General features: G+C 40.9%; 2 protein-coding genes across 5 annotated transcripts in view; one reads left to right on the plus strand and one right to left on the minus strand.

The window, feature by feature from the left end:
- AGPAT3 (1-acylglycerol-3-phosphate O-acyltransferase 3) overlaps positions 1–22,356 on the plus strand; it is a 137,732-nt gene that overhangs the window by 19,387 nt on the left and 95,989 nt on the right. The window contains exon 3 of the mRNA XM_046905994.1: positions 778–900. The gene's annotated coding sequence lies outside the window, so the exon portion shown is untranslated. The remainder of the gene's footprint in view (positions 1–777; positions 901–22,356) is intronic.
- Positions 1–22,356, minus strand: part of LOC124417566 — a 43,210-nt gene that overhangs the window by 18,745 nt on the left and 2,109 nt on the right. Inside the window, exon 3 of one of the 4 annotated variants that reach the window (XM_046906006.1) lies at positions 5,488–5,536. The exons of the other annotated variants lie outside the window; for them this stretch is intronic. Within the exon in view, the coding sequence (XP_046761962.1) occupies positions 5,488–5,536 (49 nt within the window). The remainder of the gene's footprint in view (positions 1–5,487; positions 5,537–22,356) is intronic. 4 annotated transcript variants of the gene reach the window in all.

Below are 22,356 nucleotides of genomic sequence, written 5' to 3' on the forward strand. Positions count from 1 at the left end.
GAGAAAACTATTGTTTTTCAGATGACTGCAAGTTAGAAGTTGCTCAGCATGGTTCAGGATGTGTTGATAAAGCATCAGGTGGAAAACTGTGACCTTGGAGCTGCCTGGGAGCTGCCAGAGCTGTTCTCTAGCTAGGAGGAGGCAGTGGATTGGGCTGAGAGGGAACTAAGACACTTTCCTGATTCTTAGAAGTCTACCCTAAGAATCCAACAGGTCAGTTCCAGTCAAAGCTTGGCTGGTGCACACTCAAGAAAGAGGGAGGAACTGTATTCTACAGCTGGCGAACAGCAAGGTGGGATTGAGAAAGGTGAGGTTATGCTCACTGGTGATTCCCACACCTGAAACTTGAAATGACACCTGAGCCTCATTAATAAACAGAGTTCATAAGCAGAGTTCAGCTCTTGGGCCTAAAGTGAGGGTTAGCAGGATTTCTATTACAGAACGTTTTAGAGCTGTTCTTTTGTTCTTGTTGTCTCCTGTGTAAGTTATTCTAAAGAGTTAGAGGGATTTCTTCTGAGAACAACAAGCTTTGAGGGCAGTGTGTTTCAGGGATCCTTTATAGAAGAGTCTTAAAACTTTGCAGAAAGTTAACACCATTGCTCCATTTGACTTCTTTTCATCAGTTTTGAAACAGCTCTGGAGAGTCAGTAAACTGTCAGAAGAGCTAGCTGCTATAGGAGCCATCATCAGCCTGTAGAACTACTTCAGATGTGGAGTTACATGGTTTGCATTCTAGTGTTGGCAAATGTAATCACAATTTTTTTTTTCCTTTTGCAGAAAGGAATGAAGGAGTCATTAGTTTTGCCCATCTGGCAGCAGAACAGCTGGTCCTGCTGAGTCTGGAGATTCCTTCCTGATGTCTCTCCTGCTCAGTGTTACGCAGCTCAGCAGAATCTTGAGGTATGCATAAATGGCTTTGTTTTGCTGGTGGTTGTTTTGGTTGTGGTTTGGTTGGTTGTTGTAATAGGCAGCAATGCCCTGTATGCTTTGTCTCTCTTCTGTTGTTTATTTTTAAATCTAAATGTCAAAACTACTTATCCCCATGTTAACTTTATGGGCCTTAGTGAACTTCTGATACATTTAAAAGCAGATGAAATTATCTTTAAAGGAGAGAACACTCTCAAAGATAATATAATCATTCTTTCTTAATGTTTCTTACCTGAAAATGCTCTTATCTTCTCTACAGAGGATGTAATTGCACAAACAGTAATAATTTTTGTATGGTAAGACAAGGCCAAGGTGTCAGTTCGATTGATCACAGATACACCCCAGCTGATTTAAGTGAAAGTTTCCTGTGATGCTGCTGATATCTGGGGCAGCCTTGTGCTCATTATCTTCTGAGAAGTGTGGGAAGCTTACAGCGGTTCTTCCCAAACAGCATTCTTGTAATCTTAATGTGTGAACTGTGAGATGGCCAAATAGTATAAATCAGTGGTTCTAGACAGCTGATACACTGGCAATGCTAACAGCAACCCAGCTGCAGAAAACATTCTGTCCAGACCTCTGCTATGTGAAGTCTAAATGTTACTTGGCATCTATAGCAAAACAAAAGACTTGTAGGCTCACTAATACAGTGTGAGGTGTGTTTTCTACATCATGTCTCCAATATTTTGAATAAGCAACTTCCTTTTGTGTGGGTTAGCCAACACAGGGTTTGAAACAATTGCAAGAAGCAGTATACTCACCCTATTATTTCAGAAATGTGTGTGCAGGAAAGGTGGTTCTCTCTCTTGCGGCTTGGAAATCTTGTTTTCTGAAAACTATTGAAGTGCAAAGTTGTTGTATGACTCTTTGAGCTGCAGGTTTAATATGGATTATGAGAACTCAGTAACCCTACCATACAGTGGAACTATTCCATAATTTATACAGGTTCAGATAAAAGCGCGTAGAACTGCCTTCAGTTTGTGAAGGTGTTAGTTTTAATGCCTCAGCCAAGCTGTAGCTGTACACTTATTTAATAATATACATCAGTATTTTCTATTGATGTGCATCATATACACATAAATAAGATGAAATGTGAATGTTGCCTTTCTTTCTGGAAGACTTATCATTGTTTTGATAGAAATATTCCACTTAAGTGAACAGAGGCAGCAGCTGGTAAGTTGTAGCTGAGATGCTAGGTCAGAGCCTGAAGCCGTGATTAAGCACCTGGTGGGAAGGCAGGGTCAACCCAGGGGAGCTCAGGTGCTTGCAATGCACCTGAGTGACTGGAAGGGGTGCAGCCAGGATCCACCCCTTCCCAGACCTCATTTAAGGGTTAGCAGTGGAGGAGAGGGCATCACTGGCTGGAGATCCCTGTACAGCTGAGGCTTTCCAAAGGTGAGCAGCTCTTTTCCTTCATTTCTGTGTCTGCTGCGTTTGGGTTTGCTCTCATTTGCTGTAGCCAAAAACTTTGGCGCCCTGCTATTACTGCGCTACTCTCCATCCTGCGATAAAGTTACACAAGTAATGACATAAACAGTTCTTGTGGGCTACTTTGAATCCAAAGTTTGCATTTAGACAGCCTTTTTGTTAAACAGAATATTCACATTACTGTAAGCTGATGCTGTTTGCAAACCAAATTTTGCATGTATTATTTGTGCCTTCTTACTAGTAGGTACAGTGAGGCATCGTTGGCTTTAGTTATGCGTAGTCCCAGAACAAGGTTGTGAAAAGGTTGTGATCAGATGGGAAGGCTCTTCTCCTGCTCCCACTGTTTTTATTTACAGGAAGTTGTGGCACAGATAGAAAACTGAAAATCTTCAGTGGGCATGGAAATAAGAATTCAAATAAATGACTTTCTGCCTAGATGTTTTCTCAGATCCTTGCTACTTTGCTGGACAGTAAGGAAAAGCTTTGGCTTAGTTAGAGTTAACTGTTTCCAAAAAGGACCTCAGACTGTGTGGGGTCTGAAGTTGGTCATAGAGGTCTTAGGGGTCATAGAATCACTAAGGTTGGGAAAGATCACTAAGATCATTTAGTCTAGCCATCAACGCATCACAAGTGGACAGGAAGGAATGAGGAAACAGCGTGGCTCTCTCTAAAACAGAAAAAGGCAATTGGTTTTGAATCACTTTAAGGTATGAATGGAGAGGGGAAGAGCAGTGAAAAACCTGGGGAGCTGTGGTCACCCTTGGGCACAGCACTGGGGGTCTGAGGAGTGAGATGTCCCACAGGTTCTCAGCCAGCATGACATCTGCTAAGTGCCTTCCTGCTGCTCCACCTATACCATGTCTCTGCTTTATCCACTTTGCAGTAAAAGCCCTCTGACAGCTTGCATTAACAGACTGTGAGATGCCCCACAAGATGGTCTTTGTTCTCTACTTGCTCCTAAGAGACTATGATGACTTTCTGAAGAATAGGGACGCGGCACTGAATTCAAGATAACTCTGCACCTACTAAGTGGAGGAAAATGACTGATAACCCAAGAAATAGGGTTAGCATTGTATGCATGACTATAATGTTTGAGATTATGTTACACATCAGGGAGGGTGGAGGCAAAACAGAGTAGGCCTTGAATACAAGGAAGAGGGGTTCTGTAGGAAGCGCTTCTTTTGAAAAGCAATTAAAAATAGGTTTCAGAGGGATGTGACAGGTCACAGCCTGATGCTTCCATCATCTTGATGGAAATCTGGCTTTTTGCAGCTCTGTTTTCTGCTCTTGACTAGGTGAAGGCAGGAATTGGGAATGCTTAGAAGAAAAGGATCATTTACCTCATTGCTGTGACAGTTACTAGATATAAAGGTCTGTAGTTGAAATTAGGGAGGAGAGTTGGGAGCATGGAAGACAGCCCACTCCTTTCAACGAAGCAGCAGAAGAAACTGGGAGAAAAGACCCTGGAGATGAAGGAGAGAACCTTGGAAAGCTGCCAGTTTTTAAACCATTTTCACTCTTAAAATCTTTCTATCTGTTCAGATACCTTCAGATAAAAACAAATGTAAGTGTCAATACTAAAAATTAACCTGTAAGTGTGACCATTTAGGAGAATGTACAATGAGTGAGGGGGACACCTGGTCAATAGGCTGAGTTTGTATTCAGCATCAGAAGTAGGAAGTTTTGTAGTTATTTGCCTTTATGCTTTCAGGTGTAGGAAATTAGTGCAACAAAGCTTGAAGTGAGATCTTAGGGAAATTTAAGGTGTCTTTTTTTTTTTTTTTCTTTTACACTGAAGACAGCAGACTTCACCTACCAACAATCATCCTCTGTTCTGGCCATGCATAGTGTGATGCGTAAGTGTAATGAAGAGAGTAAGAGACACGACCCAGCAGCACGTCTGTGTTGGTGATGGCAGATTGGCTGTGGGCAATTAGAGGCCAACAGTTATGGTGAGGCCCTTTGGCCTCATAATTTTGCTTCATAAATCTTAGCAAAATCTAAGGTGCTTTGTCTGTGTTCATACATTAAGGACATCTGAGAGGTACCACCAAGAGGAATGGAACCGGCAGCATGCTAATTCTGCTGATGTCCTCATCTGTGATTTCTTGTTGACAAGTCACTGGAGCTGTGGGTTTATCTAAGCACAGGCCTTCTGGTCTTGGTGTAAACAACATGTTCATTAGCACAATACTGCTGTCTTTGAGTATTGGCAGAAACTGCTCTGTTAGCCCCTGTGGTGTGTGTTTTCCTCCATTCATACTTCATTCAGAGCAGACATTTGTTATGAATCTCCACAAAGGAATGAGTTTGCTTGGTGGTGGACATGCTGTGTGCATTTGGTTTTCTTGCCACTTCATAGAATAGAATCACAGAATCATTTGAGCTAGAAGGGACCCTTGAAGACCTTCTTGTCTGACTCCCCTGCCATGAACAAGGACACCTACAGCTATATCAGGTTGCTCAGAACCTTGTCTTGCCTGACCTCGAGTGTATCCAGGGACAGGGCATTCACCACCTCTCTGGTCAACCTGTGCCAATGCTTCACTACTCTCATTGTAAGAAACTTATATCCAGTCTTAATCTCTGCTCTTTTACTTTGAAACCATTTTCCTTTGTCCTGTCACAACAAATCCTGCTCAAGATTTGTCTGTCCCCTTCTTTCTCACAGCTCCCCTTTAGGCACTGAAAGGCCACTCTCAAGTTGTGGGTTGCAGAGATTGGTAGATGTGAGGGGGTTGAAGAAGTAAGAAGGAAAGCATGAACCACAGGGGATATATGGAAGGAAGCAGGGGGTATTGTGTGAAGAGAAAGAGTACAGCTGTAGGGTGCCAGTCAGTAGAAAATAAGGCTTCCTCAGCACTGCTTCTCATACAGCAATGTTTATTTTCCTTAATGTCAGCTCAGGGATCTGTAGCTTGTACCTCATTAAGTGTTATGACTCAGGGCCCAGCAAAATTGAAGTGGTTGATCTCTAACATTGCAGATTTTCATCTCTGTGTGCATAAGCATCATTCTAGCACTTGTACAGTAGTGTGTGCTTGCAGTAGGAGAGCAGGTTTGAAGATAGAGGAGAATGCAGTAATACATACCTTTCTTGGGACACTTGGTATGATAGGAAAGAAAGAGACTGACCTTCAGGGGGTTTTTCAGGACATCTTGACTGTAAGTCTACCACTAGCACCTAACACAGAAAAAAGGGGTGAAGAGACTCCAGATTTTTGTTTTTTGAAAACACAAATAATATATTTTTTTCCTGTTCTTTTCTCCATGGTCTATCTTCTAAGCATCTCAGCTCTCCTTGCTCTTTTCAACTGATGAATTGGTTGAAGCTTGCATACTCTCATTGTAAATGAACAGCTGTCATTCACTTTGACTCTTCTGAGCAGATGTGATCAGACATTGCCTCATGCTATGGTGCTTGCAGATTGGCCACCCCTCATCTTTGCTCCCTGGAAAACCCTTCTTTGATACTCTACTTGCTGGGACAGAGAGCTGCGGGGTTGCCTTCTTTGTGCTGAAGGTGCTTCTATCTTCACCAATGGCTGCTGAGCAGACATGCCTAAATTGCTGTTTGCATACGTTTCTGTGATATAAGCTATGTGCTGTCAGGCAAAACATTCCTGCTCAGTGGTTGCAGGGAAGGCCAAGAGAAGTGAGGAGCTGGAGTCTTCCATTCCCTGTGCTTGTGGGGCAGGAGCTTAGTGTGCAAACTCTCTGAATTACTCTGCCTGACTTTTGGTTTGTCTTGACTCTCACCGGACTTTTCAACATCCTGCTTACTGACTTTGGCCTCATTTGTGTTTCCCCTTGCAGTTTTAGGTGAGTGAGGGTTAGATCTTATGAGAGGACTGCAAACACGGTGGGGAAGGAGCAAGTGATACGCTAATTGGAAGCTGAGATAAACATGAGGGGTACACAAATCATTTATGTGCAAGCACGCATACATGAGTCAGACCAAAGCCTATCTAGATTATTATCCTGTTTCCAGCTCTGGGCAATAGGAGGTACTTAGGGAAAGAGTGAAAGAAATGAGATATTCAAATATTTTTAATACATGAAGCAAGCAGGTTCTTTGCAAGGAATGTGAGTGTTGCTGTGGGTTTTTGCCTGGAGTTCACTGAAACAGATTTCTACTGTTAATAACTATTTTGTACTGCTAATAGTAAATATCTTGAACAAGTTAATGCTTCGGCTTTGGAGAGGAGTAACCTTCTGGGAGTTGGTGTCAAGTTTTCTGCAATCTCTTCTGCAGTCAGTTGTGACATAAAGAAATACTACAGATACAGTGCTTGCACAGACTAGCTGGACTCAGCTATTGATAAATATTTATATTTCTTATTGCTACTGTTGTGTTTTTTATGACACCTCATTCAATCCTGAAAGCCTTTCAGCAATCCCTGTCACAGCTGAGACTTGTGACTTTAAAGGGTAAGGCCAAAAGCTAAGTAAAGGTTTTCTTATTTTTATGCAGTGTGGATTGTGTTGAAAGAGCATCTCTGGAAAAGAGGATACAACAACAATATTGCATCATCAAATTACTTACTGCGCTCTTCCACATGTCTTTATTTTGCACCTTTATTACCCCACCCACAGATGACCAAAGAAATCCCAAACCCAATTCCCACTAGAACAGCCAGAGCATGGGATCCAGCATCCACCCTGCTGTGTAAACACAGATGCAGGCAGCTGAGCTGACACTGTCCATATAACTCTGAAAGTAGAATCTCAACCTCCTCAAGTCAGTTATCACTGACTGCTGTGAGGTCAGGGTCTCAGCTGGGAGATTTATCCCAATTATAAGCTCTCTACAGTCACTGGTAATGCATAATGCAAATACATGCTTTGTGTCTGTTTACATATTTTAAGATTACTTTACCTAGGAGGAATTAAAGAAGGATTTGGGTTGGAAGGGAGCCTAGAGCCCACCCACCTCAACCCCAGCTGCGGGCAGGGCTGCCCGCCACCAGCTCAGGCTGCCCAGGGCCCCATCCATCCTGGCCTTGAGCACCTCCAGAGATGGGGCACCACAGCTTCTCTGGGCAGCTGTGCCAGCGCCTCACTGCCCTCTCAGTGAAAGATTTCCCTGACATCTAATCTAAATCCCCCCCCTCCTTTAGTTTAAGCCAATTCTTCTCATGCTATTCCTATCTGCCCATGCGAAAAGTGGATTTCTCTTCTGTTTAAACTTACCTTTAAGTATTGGAAAGCTGCATCAGGAATTGAATGGGAAAATGCTGTGCAACTACAGTAAAAAAGAAATAAAAACTCCAATGTGTGAAGACAGTAAATTTTTTCAGATAAAGTTTTTCTTCTCTTGTGTTCATATTTAAAAAAACAATGCAGTGAGCATCTCTGAAGAGCCATGAATTATATCCAGCTTTAGTGCAGAACCTTCCACACAGATCTATTGGGTTGCAGGCAGTGCAACCCATATTATCCTCACAGGAAATGGTTACAGTAATCCCTCTGTAGCTACCTAGCTCTCCTAGTTAAGCCTTCTGCAAGACTGTGCATGAGCAGCCTTACTCCAGGAGTATTAACAATAGTATGTGCCTTTGCAATCTAACGACTTACATGAATATTATGAAATTACTGTTTACATTGCAGTAATTCCCAGTTAATTCAGTCAAGAGCAGAACCACTATAGCACTGTTCTATTGTAGATTGAAGCTCAATTTATGCCCTAGGGAGCGTGATTTCTAAAGAGAAAAAGACAGTCCCTGCTGGTGTACAGAAGGAAGTTAATTGACTCCTGCCTGAGTGTGCTGCATTGCCCCAGCTGGGGATACAGCCCAAAGGAGCTGTGACAGAAGGGAGATGAAGGCAGAGTGCTTGTGCTGATGGTGCATGCCAGCCACTTTCATGTCGCCCTCTCTATTTATATGTTATGGCTATGGCTCATCACCTCTTCTGCCCATTTCTTTGTACGTACTTCTAACATCTCCCCAGCTACCGCAACATTCATTGATTAACCTGTCCTTCTCTACACACACACACCCCACACGTACTGAGCTCACAAAGCCATGCTTCCCTGCTGAAACCTCCTCCAACAGAGACTCCGTCCCTCTCCCCTCCAAGGATGCCTTCTACTCTGTCCCCCCCTCACCTGAGCTCCTTCAGTTCCCTCACATCCATATATTGCTGCAAATCATATATTAATTGTACTGAATGAAAAGTGAGTACCATGATAGATGGCATTGCTCAGCGGTATCTCACCCTGGGAGTTACAGCTTTCCTAATTGAGACAGAATAAGGGAAATAAACGAGGAGTTTGACTTCATATCTTTGTTTTCCCAAATTATCGGGAACTCAGTTACACAGGCAGTAAACCTGCTGTGCAAATGACAAGTTAAAGCTCCAGGGTTCAACAGCCATGGCTGCTTAAGAGTAATTGCGGTGCTCAATTTTGATTAATGAGAGTTTTGCAGATGGAACTGGTAGAAATGTCTTATTCCCTGGTCTGTCCTTGGATGCTGATGTGTAATGCTGTAAGCTGACTGGATTGTTATATTCCTAGGAGTGGACAAAAAAGGTTGGTAAGGATGTATCCCAAAATATACCATACTGTGCTGCAGTAGGAAATGAGCATCGGTTTGATACAGCAGGTAGAAATGTTCCTTTTCAAAATTTGACTGCTATCACCTTTTTGTCAGGCTTTTTTTTTTTATTAAAGTGAGGACTTGTAATCTTCCTAGGTGATACAACACCACCTTTGCTACCATCTCTGCAACCTAGCTAAACACTAACTACGTTTTTAGTGTTGCTGCTTATCTGTTGTGACTCACACAAGGGCTTTTCCACTAGTACTGTACACAATCAAAGCTAAAAATAATTTTCTGTAACGGGACAAAAGCTCCATCAGATAGGAAGTGTTTCTTGTTAAGCTCTGTTTTGTTTTTAACTTTAGGAGATGCAGTCATAGAAACAGCTGCTTCTTTCATGCAAGACTTGCCCAGGAGCAAATCAATGCATTTAATTTGATTTTGAAACTTGCTGCACAGTCAATGATGCCCCAAGACTGGAAGCAGATCTCTAAATCTGTAAATCTGAAATTCAGATGTGAAATCCCTTTCCCCACCAATAAATAAATAAAATATATTTGCATTTCATCAAATCCATATTAAGAAGGTTATGCAAGCTAGTTATAAGAGAACACGCTGAACTCTGTTACTGTCCCAAGAAGCTGCAAAAATAAGGTGTAGAAGTACCCAGAAGACTACGCTGCATGTCTTTATAGCCCTATAAGGTAGACTACTCTTAGATGTGAGCATCTAAGTATGCTGTTTCATATATGCTGGTGATGATCATACCCGAGCCTCTGGGCTCTTGACCCTGTAGTGATATGCTCCTACTTGCTTTGGATGGGAAGTCAGCATAATGGCAGAAATCTCCTCTTTATTGACTCTCTGCCCTGATTTTTTGGAAATGACGGCACATCCTGGACACGTTCATGCTTTGCATTACAAGGCAGTCCACCATACTGTGTATCATCTATGTTACACTCTACAGGAGGTAGAGATGTAGGCATTTATACTGGGACTGAGTTGAGCCACTGGATGGTCTCTGCTGAAATGTTTCTCCTTTTTCTAAAACATCTGTTATCTAGCTTTCAGGCCTTCCCTTTGCCCTTGCCCAATTTCGTCAGCTCTCCTAATACCTTATGGTCTCTTTAGTCCAGACTGCGTTAGTCTTATCTGAGGAGAAACCTGCCTTTCTAGAGGAAAAATAATTCATCTCTTCAGTACTTCATGGCACATACATATGTAAAGAAGCCTGACTGCAAACGGTAGATATTTTGGGGATGAAGGCAAAAGGCAACGTAAGAATGACATCTACCTATTTGTTCTGGATGAGAATTTTGAAGCAATTCTTTATTAGCGTTAATTATCATCACATTTATATCCAAAGATTTGAGGGATGTGACAGTTAATTTCTACTGCAGAGCTTCTCCTTTGTCTGAATGATCTGAATGATCTCAGTTTCTTTTTGTTTATATATGCCTGAGAAAAATTTCTACAGAGCACTGTATGTAATTTTATAAGTGATGGTCTACATAGTCCTGACTTTCTCACACATTTGGGATTTCAGAGGGAGATCTATTTACTAAGGATGCTTCAGTGAGAAGCCGCAAATATTTTGACAAGCATCTCCCACGGAGATTTACCCCTTTAACCTGTGATAGACCCTGCTAAGCACCTTTAATGGATGGGTCCACATAGAAGAAGGATTTGCAGACTATAAGCTACATATTTATGTATGGAGTTGTTATTATATAACGTGTGCACCTCTACAACACAATCCACCTTCCCCAAAATCTTGTTAGACCTGTGTCTTCTAGGGGAAAATCCTCACAAAACAGCAACAACAACACAGCTTTGTTGTTGTTGTTTTCAATTTTAAGATTGAGAGAAGTAGGAAATCCATAGCAACCATTAGTGCAGCTTTCTAATGGATAGCCAGAAATGGGAAATCTAATGTTAGTATAGCTTGGTAATGGTTACCTAGACTTGCATTTTGGATTTTGTATGTTACAGCAAGTCAGATGGACTGTTTTTGGTAGATGGAAGAGCCTTCACTCATCAGATTTTGGTTCCCACATAGGTATCTACAGTGTGATCTGTAGATAGAGTGTGATCTAATTATCCCTCTCTTCTTGTTAAGCTAAATGGTCTGAGCCACCTGAGAAATCCCAAATCTAATTCATTACCCTATCATCAAGAGCTGTTTTGTAGGAAACTGATGGTCGTTTTGTCATGTCTTTGGTGTATTAAGTTTGTTTTCAAACATGGTTTTGAGCTGAACCAATGCAGTACTTCTGTGGTCTCCAAACTTATCAAAGGCAGGATGTTGGTTTCCTTTGTCTTGGAGTGAACTTCCCAACATGTGTTTCCTGTCTTTCCTGGGTAGCTGGGCTGCCATTTTGAGAGCACGCTTGACTGTTTCATTGCTTCTGTTGAGCAATCAACCACAGCTGTATCCCACACAGCTCTCTGCTTCTCTTTGATCAAGAGTTTCATCAGATATTATTTGTTTTCTAATAACAACTGGCTGTGCAGAATTCCCCAGATCGTCTTCCTGCGGCTTGTGGGCTCTGCTCGCACTCTCCCACTCAGAATGCTGCTTGGTCTCCCCAGCTGCCAACAGCTCATCCCTGTCTTCCCCTGTGTGGAATGAGCTCCTTTCTGCCTTGAATCTCAGAAGACAACCGCATTAAGAGGATTCTTTTCCCTTCTGTCTGATATGGGCTTTATCTTAATGTTAACTTCTGAATGAGTTCAGGCAAATGGCAAACAAAACTGCCATATACTATTTGCTGTAAATCTTCATACATGTTTTCTGATGCATTACGGAATACAATGATCACTTTTAAAACTCTCAGTATATACAAATTTGGGGGGAAGGAAAAGGACAAGTGAACAAAATGGAAAAGTAAGGTATTTTCTTTGAAGAAAGTGAGGAAAAAGACGTGATTGATTTGTCACCTCAACAGCACTATGAGAAATGTGCCACAGAGTGACTATCTAGATCTTTTAAAAAGAAAAAGGGTTCACTGTGACTACTGATAAAATGCTAGCTTCTGGTAGGTAGGCTTCAGGACAACAGTAGTTATGATTTCTAGAGAAAGTGTTTAAGGAGATCGTATCAACCTTCTCTTCTGTTTCTTGCTGGAGTTGTAGTGAAGGATTCCTTGAACTCCTTCCAGCGCTGACTGTGCTGTGACATGACTATATGAATAGTGGAGATTACAGCTTCATTGTTTGGCCCAGGCAAAGGATTATGTCCTTATCAGAGATGTGATTGCATCAGGTTCACTTAATTCCATTTCTTGATTTAGAGAAAATGACATGAACATGACAATCTCTTCCTCTTTCTGACAAGGCATTTACACTGAATTGATCTCCCTTAAGACCAATTTAATTGTTTCTGGTTTTCTATTGTACATTTTCTGTGTTGCCATGGTGTGGTTTTTTTTTATAGGTGGTGGTGTTCTTTCTTTTTTTCTTTTTTGTTTTGCTGAGAGAAGCTTCCCTTAAACTCCTAACTTCATAATTTCAGACTATTCTGAACGGCAGGCTTTGTGAAACAACAGCTATAAAATTTAATGCTGCTAAGGGAATAGTTATGCATATATGTATATTAGGGCCATAAATGTATGTTACCTGCAGGCAGTGAGCCTAGAAAATCTTGAATTAAAGACTGCAGATATTTCATCTTATCTCAGTGACATTTCAAAGTGTAGCTAAATCAAAACTCCTCTCTTCTGTGCCATCCCATACTGAATGAGCAGAAGCTCCTTATACAGGTGTAACACCTGATAGTCCAGTACTGCTGTGGAACTCTGCCAAATAGTTAGCAAACACAAATGGCCCAAGCCCACTTTGCTTCCTGATTACAGTCAGTGCAAAGGTTTCTATTACTTTTTTCTAGGTTTTACTCATGCTTGCAAGGAGGAAGACTGGGTAAAAAAACACCTCTGTGCAGCTAGTCCCTGGGAAGTCACAAAAGGTTACTCTGCTCTGCACTCCTCCCCAGCTCTTTGAAGGTGCCTGTATCCCCCCCATCCCATATACACAAGAGCTGTCTTCCTGGCCTTGTGACAGGGCCAAGGCTGTGAAACACTATTCAGGGATAGAAGCATGATGCCAACAGCAAGCAACACAGTAGGGTAGAGTGAGTTCACTCCATTTCACATCCTTGAGTGAATTTGGCTGTTTAACTAGTGAGTTTGCTACACTAGGGAGCCTTGGGGGAATGTACTTAAAAGACAGTGAGATGGCACAGGAGGCATGTCTCAGGCAGAGGTCCTTCTGCGCTTACAGCCGAACAATTAATGCCCTCTAAAACCTAGGAAGATCATCCCAAGTTTAGAGGTAGGTAAATTAACATGGAGACATTCGCTGTTTTAATGATAGCTATTGCAGCAGAACCCAGGAGTCCTTGGCAATTAAAGCTGTGGAAAAAAAATATAGAAGGCAAGGAGCAGATTTCTTTTTAAAGTCTCCAAAGAGTAACAGAAAGCATTCTCTTTGTTAAATATATCTTGAATTTCAAGCAAGGCAAATAAACCATGCCAGTAACTGACTACCTTGGGATCTTTTTGCCTTCTTGATTCTCCCTCCTGGCAGAATTTGAGCTGATTTCATGCCTTTTAATGAGCTACCTCCCAGCTGGAAATTGCAACTTTTACTGTTTTTCCCAAACATCCATGTTCAGACTGCTCTATCAAACACACTAATCAACATCATTTGCTCTGTAAGCTGCTTAGTGGAATATATTGTAAGGAAGCAACGTCTTGTTCATTTAAAAAAAAGAAAAAAGAAAAAGGAAGAAAGAAACTCTCTTACTCTCTACCTTCCCACTACTTTTGTCTGGTAGTACTAAGACTGGAAAGCTGGTCTGCATGCACATGACATGATTGCAGGCTAATACATGACATCAGGACAATGAATTTTGTTTCAGGATCCAAACCAGAAGGATTTGCTCCTTGCTTGTGTTTTATTACCACTTCAATATAAGTTGGGAAAAGCTGAAGGCATTACAACAGCAGACCTCTCTCAGATGTCCTTCCTGAGTGGCAGGAACAGTGGCACATAGCTCCCTTTTCAACCATCATTTGAAATTCCTCAGCTGGGTTGAAAACACAGCTGGTTGTGGTTGATTGCTCCTTATGACTAGTTTCACCTTTGCTTTGTCACACCTATTTTCCCTCCTATCCAGAAGAGCAACTGGGAAGCCAACAGCCAGGCAAAGTGTACCTCTACATATATTCATGTGCATCTGTGCTGTGTTCCATCTTTAGTATTTCAAGGATTGGAAATTGTAGCACGCAATAGTTCTATTTTGAATCCATAGTGATTTCAGTTATGATTTAAAACATAGGTGATACTTGCTCTTTTATGTCATCAGTCTTTCTTGGTCTTCATTATTCATCTCTTTTCATTGGAAAAGTTCACAATTATTGCATTAAAACCATTTAAATAGGTGCTTTGCAACCTAATATATAGTTTTATGCTACTTAATTCTTCTTTTTCACAAACCAAACCTATATATATGTGCTTACTAAAATAATTACCTAATTTAATATACATTTATTCCAATGCTTAATTTTTGCATCTGTGTATTGAGTGATATAATGTCAGTAGTGAAGATAAAGAAAATTAATTTGATACTAATGTATGCCGAGCACTACTGATGAAGAACGGGACTCATTTTTAAATGTGAAAAGTCAATATTTCGTATTAGAGATTTATTCGCAGTAGTACATTCACTGGTCTGCATTTAAATTATTAAACAGAGAAAAGACTACTTGCCTCTAAGAAGTCTTTCTCAGATGTTCTAATTGCTTGGGTAATTGGGTTTCTTTATATTTTATGACTTTGACAAGATTTGATTCAGCCACTGAGAAAGAAAATCTTCCAACACTTCCTTCCAGCACTGAACTGCTTCTGATTTTAGTATCTTGACACATATTTCCCTTTTGTAATGAAATTCTTTGAAGATGGTAACATAACAACAGCTAAACCAGAGCATAATGCTTAGCTTACTCTTTAAGGGTCTGTATGGGAACTGTTGAATCACGGCCTGAACCTCTGATTGACCACCTGAGGCAAGTACTGAGTCAGCCATGGGAGCACAGGTGAAGGCAATTCAGCTGTGTGACAGGAAGGGGTGGAGCCTGGCTGCACCTCTCCTAGACCCCATTTAAGGGCTGACTGCCACTGAGGAGAGTTCTCTCTCTGGAGATTGCTTGTTGTGGAGTTTTGTGCGCCTACAACACTGGTGAGTACCTTTCATTTATATCTGATTATCTTTTCCAATGTGGTAATCTTACCAAGCCTAAGTTCTCTGTGTACTTACTGATCATCCAATACTTTACAACATGTGTATTCTTACTGACTTTACAGGGTCATACAGTTAAATGTGGAAACATCAGCTCTTGTTGCATTCTAGGGAAATGCCCATGTTTATCATAATCTTCTCTTGCTTGTAGTTTATCAGTAATTAACGCTTTCTCTGGTGAAATGCTCCTATCAGTGACAAACGTAGTTCTAATTCTTTTTCAAATTCAGTAGTGCACACACTATAACATGGCCTTAGTAAAGATCTTCGGGTTAGTTTGGACTGGCATCTGGCACAGCTCTGTGCGTTTTGGTCTTTTTGCGAAAGTGTCTATTGGTTTTTGTCCCACCTTGAAAAACTGAGTGTGGCTCAAGCTTGTGATAATACTGTTCATGTTGCTTGTGTGCCCTTCAAGGATCCACCACAACTGACTGGGCTCAGTGCTGCTGGGATCATCTCCAATTTCATATCTACAAGCAGTCATTCAAGGTATGATGAGTGCTGCTAGATGTTTCATGGTAATGAAAGACTGGAGTTAATTCTTATCTCCTGGCTTTCCTTGCACTTGTGTTTGGCACAAGGGAGAGTGTGGTATGTGAATATCATAAGTCACATTTCATATGAAAACTTGATGAATCCTGATTTATGGAGAGGGCTACACACACAGAAAGCACCTCTCTGCTCTTAGACCTTGTGCCTTGTGGGTACACTATGGAAGAGCAGTCTCCTTTGCTCCATGCACTGCCTTTATTGTTCTCTCCTAGAAATATCAAGTGTTATATTGAATATACAATTTCCCTATTGGAGTCTTAACAAACAGATCTACCAAAAGATTTTAAAATATGTAGTTATCCTTTTGATGACAATCACAGAATCATTAAGGTTAGAAAAGATGACTGTAGTTGTCTAGTCCAACCATAGTTTCACTCTGTAATGTCAAGATATTTCCTGGGATAATTTCTGCAGGCCCAGTATTCATTTCTGCCTATCCCTTTTTCTTCATGGTGATTCACATGGTGTTATGAGTAAACTCAACTCTTGGCCGTAATGCTGCTCTACCAAACACCTCTCCTCTATATGTTGCTCTAGATTTAATTGGTTTTAACTCAGAAGGTTTCACTATATAATTACCACTAGCTTGTCTATGGTAAGCATACTAGAAGCAGTTTCTTCCGGTGTATTATTTTTCTTTTCTCATATAGAGGTATAAATCTTATTACAGCCAATCATAGCTCTTGCACTTGCGTTAATTACACTATTGAAAACCAGAAGATGTTTGCATGTAAAGGGCTTTCTAATGTAGACTCAAGATTATAAATCTCACACTTATTTTGCAATATTGATCTCTTTTTATTCTTGGAGTAGACATAGAAACAAGCACAATCATTATAGACTTTTCCAGCTTTAACCTCACTAGTGAAACTTGTGAAGCACCTACTGTCTCTTTTCTTTGCAGCAGATTTTCTTACTTGGACGTTCGATTGCTGTGCATTGCACTTAGCAATTCAGGAAGTGCTGGTTGAGTCTTTCAAATATGTTGGTTTGTGCTTTTTTTTTTTTCTTTTCCTCATCTGACAGCAGAGACTTCTGTTTCTTATGACAATCCACTTGGATCTTTCTCAGAGACTTTGTGTCAGTAATTGCTGATTTTTTTTTTTCTTCTGACACAAATGCACCCAAACACTTCTTCCCAACTGCAGATATGCTAAAGCACTTTTGACGACACTGAATCTGTCGTGCTTTACTCTCATTTCCATTTCTGGCAAATCCAGGCTATAACATGACTGTGGAACTGCAATTTCTCAGCACATGTGTTTCTTGAATTTGAAGCAGTGCCACATTAGAAATGAGTGGGGTTTCTAAACTTGTATGAATTACCAATGTCTTTCATGCTCACTTGTGAAGGGATGAGACCATTGCCTCCTTTCTCTTGTCTACGTAACTCAAGAAACGTGACAGTTACATTGATATCTTCAATAAAAAGTGGTATGTGTTTCAAACTGCAAACAGTTTACCAGCATTATGTAAACCAGGTCATTGGTAAAAGATGGACAGACCAAACAGATACTGTGATATTCAATTTTCACTTTTATGTCTTGGGGGAAATTGCTTATGTGGAAAGTTTAACATGTATGGAAGGACTACAAAACTATACCTGTCTCACTGAAATGTTGCCACAACCATGCACAATAATTCCACCTGGGTTTGGGGGCTTATGTGCCACCAGCTGATGCAGCAGGCTAACAAGTAGGAATTGGTTTTGCTCTTGAGTACGTTGTTGTGGCCTCAGTCTGATTCCACTAGTGTTACTAAAGCCATACCTGAGAAACTAAGCAAGGAGTCAAGTTTGTGGATTGGGAGTTGTATATGATGTCAATGGATTATAGTGGACAATCTCTCTGCCTTTGTTCATACATTAATAAATCAATGGTGATTTAGTTTATGATGTGTTCACCAATGTCACTCAAACTTTGACATTTTAAACTATATTTCTTGAGTTTCAGGCTGGCAAAGCCATAGATTACTGAAGAAAAGCAGTTTGATATGCATAAAAGCATACAGTACAAGCACATTCCCTTTCATGTTACAGCACTTTACTGCTGTATGCACATCATGATTCCCAAGCTAGGAGAGAATAACTTCTTCCACGTGGGGGGGAGGGGGGGGTGGAAGGGGGTGAGGGGAGTGGGAACAAGTTGTCATCTGTCTAAGGAATCTGGCACATTGCAGTCCTATCTTTCCATGTTTTTCATGTTTATACATAGTAGGGCAGCCTGCCAGTAGCTCAGGCCAATACCAGCAGCAATGGCTTAACTTTGAGTGGGTAGGTTTTTGCTGGAGCAGTGCACAGAGTAGGTACGGTAGTTTGTCAACATTCAGTTTGAAGTAGTGGGGTACTTCCCATTGAGCTGATGGCAATTAGAAACACAACAAAACTGAACTGTAAGCTACTGCCATTCAAGTTAGAGAGCAAGGTACTGCAGTTGACAGAAAAGTTCTTCTGTTATAATACAGAAGCTGGAGAATCCGATTTGCATTCAAATTTTGGCCTCCATCCACCATTCTGGAGAGGCAAAGGAAAATCAGTTGAATAAACTTCCAAAATTGCTTTCAAGACTACAATAATGCCAAATCAGCTTCCTCTGTCTACAGCAAATACCAGAAAATTCTGAATTAAGGATCACCTGTAAATTCAGCTCTCTTTCCTTGGTCTGAGGTGTTAAGTAGTTTTCATTATCTCATCCTACTTCTTTGTACGGATGTTTTCTCTAGATGGACTGGATCCCTTTCTTTCCCCCACTGTAGTCTGAGACCATGCGTGAGCTGTCAGAATGTGGCTGACAGAAAAGGCTACCAAAACTTTGTATCAAAAATAAACACCTCTTTCCCTGCAGGTGAGGAAGAAAATATGCAAGGTCCACAAGAGGAAACCTAACAAAGACATAGGCAAAAAGGAACCTAGGGCTTTCTCTAGACTTTTATGTAGCCTGTGAACCGCAGAAATGAGCAATGAGAAATCTCCATGTTCCCTTTTAAACCCACACGTCTGCAGCCACACAACACTTAATGTGTTCCTCCTATTAGATTAGGTAACATCTCCAGTGCAGACATTTACACCTAGATGGGCTCTCTCATGTCGCTGGGAAAAGAGGCTAGGAGGGCAAACCTAGCTTGGGCATTTGAGGTTAGATATGTATTTCCAGAAGAGAAGTTAAATCAAGGTAGCTTGTATCCCAAGTTTCCTCAGATCTAATTACATATGTGACTGTGATCCTGCTCTTAATGTAAAGAAAATCTCCCTCTAATGTTATTGGATTTTTTTTTTCCTGAAGATGTACCAAGTACAGCTCTTAGATCATGTGGAAGAATATGTATTTTCAGTATAAGTCAAGAGTGTTTGGTTTAGCTCAGAGTGCTTTGTAAGACGAACAAAACTAAAACTCACCTCAGGGCATCTGAAGATAAAGAGTGCAATTTGAGGAAAAAGTGTAGGGGTTTGTAGTTAAGGAAAACATGTATTGCGTTTTTGTACTGTGTGAGATTCGGTTGTTTGTTTAGCAGCATGGTCCATTTCTCAGCATCATCTGAGGCTGTTTTTTCTCTTTACTGAAAGATTTGTGTACAGAAGTAGAACTAATTTTCTAGTGGGAAAGAAACAAAACTGATTTTCCTTAATTATGCTCATTAAAACATTATAATATTTTTCCTCTTTGTGTTTGAACTTGATAACCTTTTTGAAAGCTACATGTGTATAAAGTATATGTATCTACATATCAGAGAAAACCCAAACTAAATTGCACTTAGATTCAATGTGATTTCAAGACCATCTCCCATAGTGGTCAGGCACTTACATAAAATGCACGACTGCAATTTAAGCCACCTTCCAAGCCACTTGGCTCACAGTGATACAGAAGTTCTCTGCTTATATTTTGCTTAGCTGCCTGAGGTTTTATCACCACGCATGTAGAGCTGAAAATGTGTGTATGTCACCACAGGCTGAAATGATTTGGCGTTCATAAAGTAGGCATTCTGGAGTCCCAACCTCAAAAATAACCCTATTTATCAGACTTTCTTAGTCCAATCCTAATGCAGACCAGCACCAGAACTGAGAGAAGAGGGAGAAATAACGAACTGTGATAGAGACATGTGGGAAGAAACCAGTTGTACTAATGCCAACAGCTTTTGAAAAGCAGTTCCCTTAAAGTATGTGCACTCAGATACACAAAATCAGGTCCCTTCTGAAACAGTTGATACATATGTACTTCTAGCTTGCAACTTTCTTCATTTCTAGTTACATTTCTTCTAACCTGCTGGACATTTTTGGAATTACTGCAATAGGAATTTTTTTTAATGCTTACGTAATTAAAAACTGACCAACTGAAAGCTGATTTCACTTTCCTAACAGAAATATATATTGTTTTATGCATTGAGAAATTTCATTTGTAGCAGTGATTACTTTTCAGGTAATTGTCAGACAGTTTCTGTTCTGAACGTTTGTCAGAATCATCAGCGCCAACATAACCGAGAGCACAGCAAAGTAGAGAGTACTGTAGGAGTGGTTATGAAGGCACTGTCGAACATTTGGTAAGCTCAGAGGGTGTCCAGGTTGTGGTCAAGATGCTAACTTCTTCTAGCTTTCATTTGTACTGCTCGTATCACATGCACATTTATGTGTTGTGTCTGTGCTTTTTGTTGTTCTTCTGTTGGTAGTGCTTGCTTTTGTTAAGACCTCAAATTTATTAGGAAGTGGCACTTGAATTTAGGATAGGATGTGGGAGCAGTAGCAAGTAACAGTGCTGTTGCTCGGTTGTGCTTTTACCTACGTAAGAAATGCTGCGTATCTGCATTTGTTGGAGAACCAATTCAGTGTCCAGTTCAAGTCTCCTTGACCCTTCGGCAGCTGATGCATCATGGCTCACATGGTATCTACTGTAGAGAACCACAAACGGTTGCCTGGTGTCTGCTCGCTCCAGGAATTAATCAGCACATCACTGCAGTTGATGGGAAGTAACGAGCAGCTGTCTTTGGAATGAGGTGTTGAACATGACTCAGGCACAGCACAGTACTGAGAACTAACATGGAAATGTCCTCTAGTCGTTTCTAAAGGTCTGAGAAACCAGAATGAGGTGTCCAGGGTGTGATGGGTACAAAAAGGAAACATTTCAAATGCAAAGAGAACTGAACTGCCAGTAGCATTGAAGAGAATCAGAATCATTAAGATGTGAAAAGACTACTAAGGTCATCTAGAACATGGATGTCCAAGCTTTTGGCTTGCCTGGGCTGCACTGAGTGAAGAGGAATTGTGTAGGGCTGCGTATCTGTAGGCTGCTCTGAAAGTAACACCTACAATTTATTTCTGTGGAAAATACAACAGATGCAATGAACACAGTAACACAGAGGGTGGCCACAATGTGAATTGTGTTGGGCCGCAGGTTGGACATGCCTGATCTAGTCCAAACACCAATATATCCCCACCATGCCCACTGCCCACGTCCCTCAGTGCCACATCCACACGGCTCTTTAACACCTCCAGGGACGGCGACTCCACCACCTCCCTAGGCAGTCTGTGCCACTGCCTCACCACTCTTGCTGAAAAGAAATGTTTCCTAATGTCCAGTCTGAACTTCCCTGACACACTTAAGCCCATTACCTCTTGAAACGGAGAGAAAGCCTGTATCTCATAATTCTATTCATATTTTCAGAAGAAAAAAGAAATGACAAGACAATTGAGGATCAATGTGAAAACTTTCCTTTCCAGCAGACGCTGTAGACCAGTTGGGGTGATACGAAATAGATGCTTTCCCGATACTCTTAAACAGGTTTCAACCATGTTGAAGTTTCAAGTATTTTTTTGCTCAATAGAAAAAGTGAATACTGCTTTATTTGGCATCTTGCTTCATGCACAGAGTGAGCATTGCTTTTGTAGAACAGCTCATTTTAAGCCTGGGGATAATAATGGGTAAATAGGGTAATGGTCACTCCAGGGTAATGGTCAGCTCTTTACAGAGCTGTCTTAGTAACTCAGGAAGAGAAGACACTACTTGCCAGTGAGATGTCAGAATGCAGTTGGGCAGGGAGGTGGAAATAAACTTCTTGGCATTCTTTACAGATACTACTATTCTTTTTTCATGATATTTCTCTATTCACCATTTCTGTTCCTAGTTTTGTTATTTTCTTTCCCCTGTTTCTCTGTATCTCTCAGGCTAATATATCTCCTTCTTTCAGATTTCAGTTCTCATAATTTGATTGTTCTATACACGATACTTAGGCAGACTTCAGCAGAGACTGCATTACATTACGTTACAAGCGGGTAAACACTGCACAGAAGAACCACTACTATGTAACAGAAGTAGGATGTTTGCTCTATTCTGTAGTTAAAAGTTGAGTGGACCATGAACTGGTTAGTCAAGCTGAATAGACTTCCTGCTAGCAATACAATCTGAAAATGATCCTGACTTGGAGGAATTGTGTCCCGCTCTGTTTTTACAATAGACTGTGGCGAGCTGCTTCTATTAGGTCATTTCCTTGAGTGATCATTTCTTGTTCGGAAACAGGTTTGTGAGGTATAGTAAACGCTCTTTTAGGGAAAAATGTAAGCTGCATAATGTGCGATACCCCTATTCTCTTTGTGCCAAACCAGGAAGCTGGTAACTTGAAGGC

The sequence above is a fragment of the Gallus gallus genome, chromosome 1, assembly GCF_016699485.2.
Source record: "Gallus gallus isolate bGalGal1 chromosome 1, bGalGal1.mat.broiler.GRCg7b, whole genome shotgun sequence".
NCBI lineage: Eukaryota > Metazoa > Chordata > Aves > Galliformes > Phasianidae > Gallus > Gallus gallus.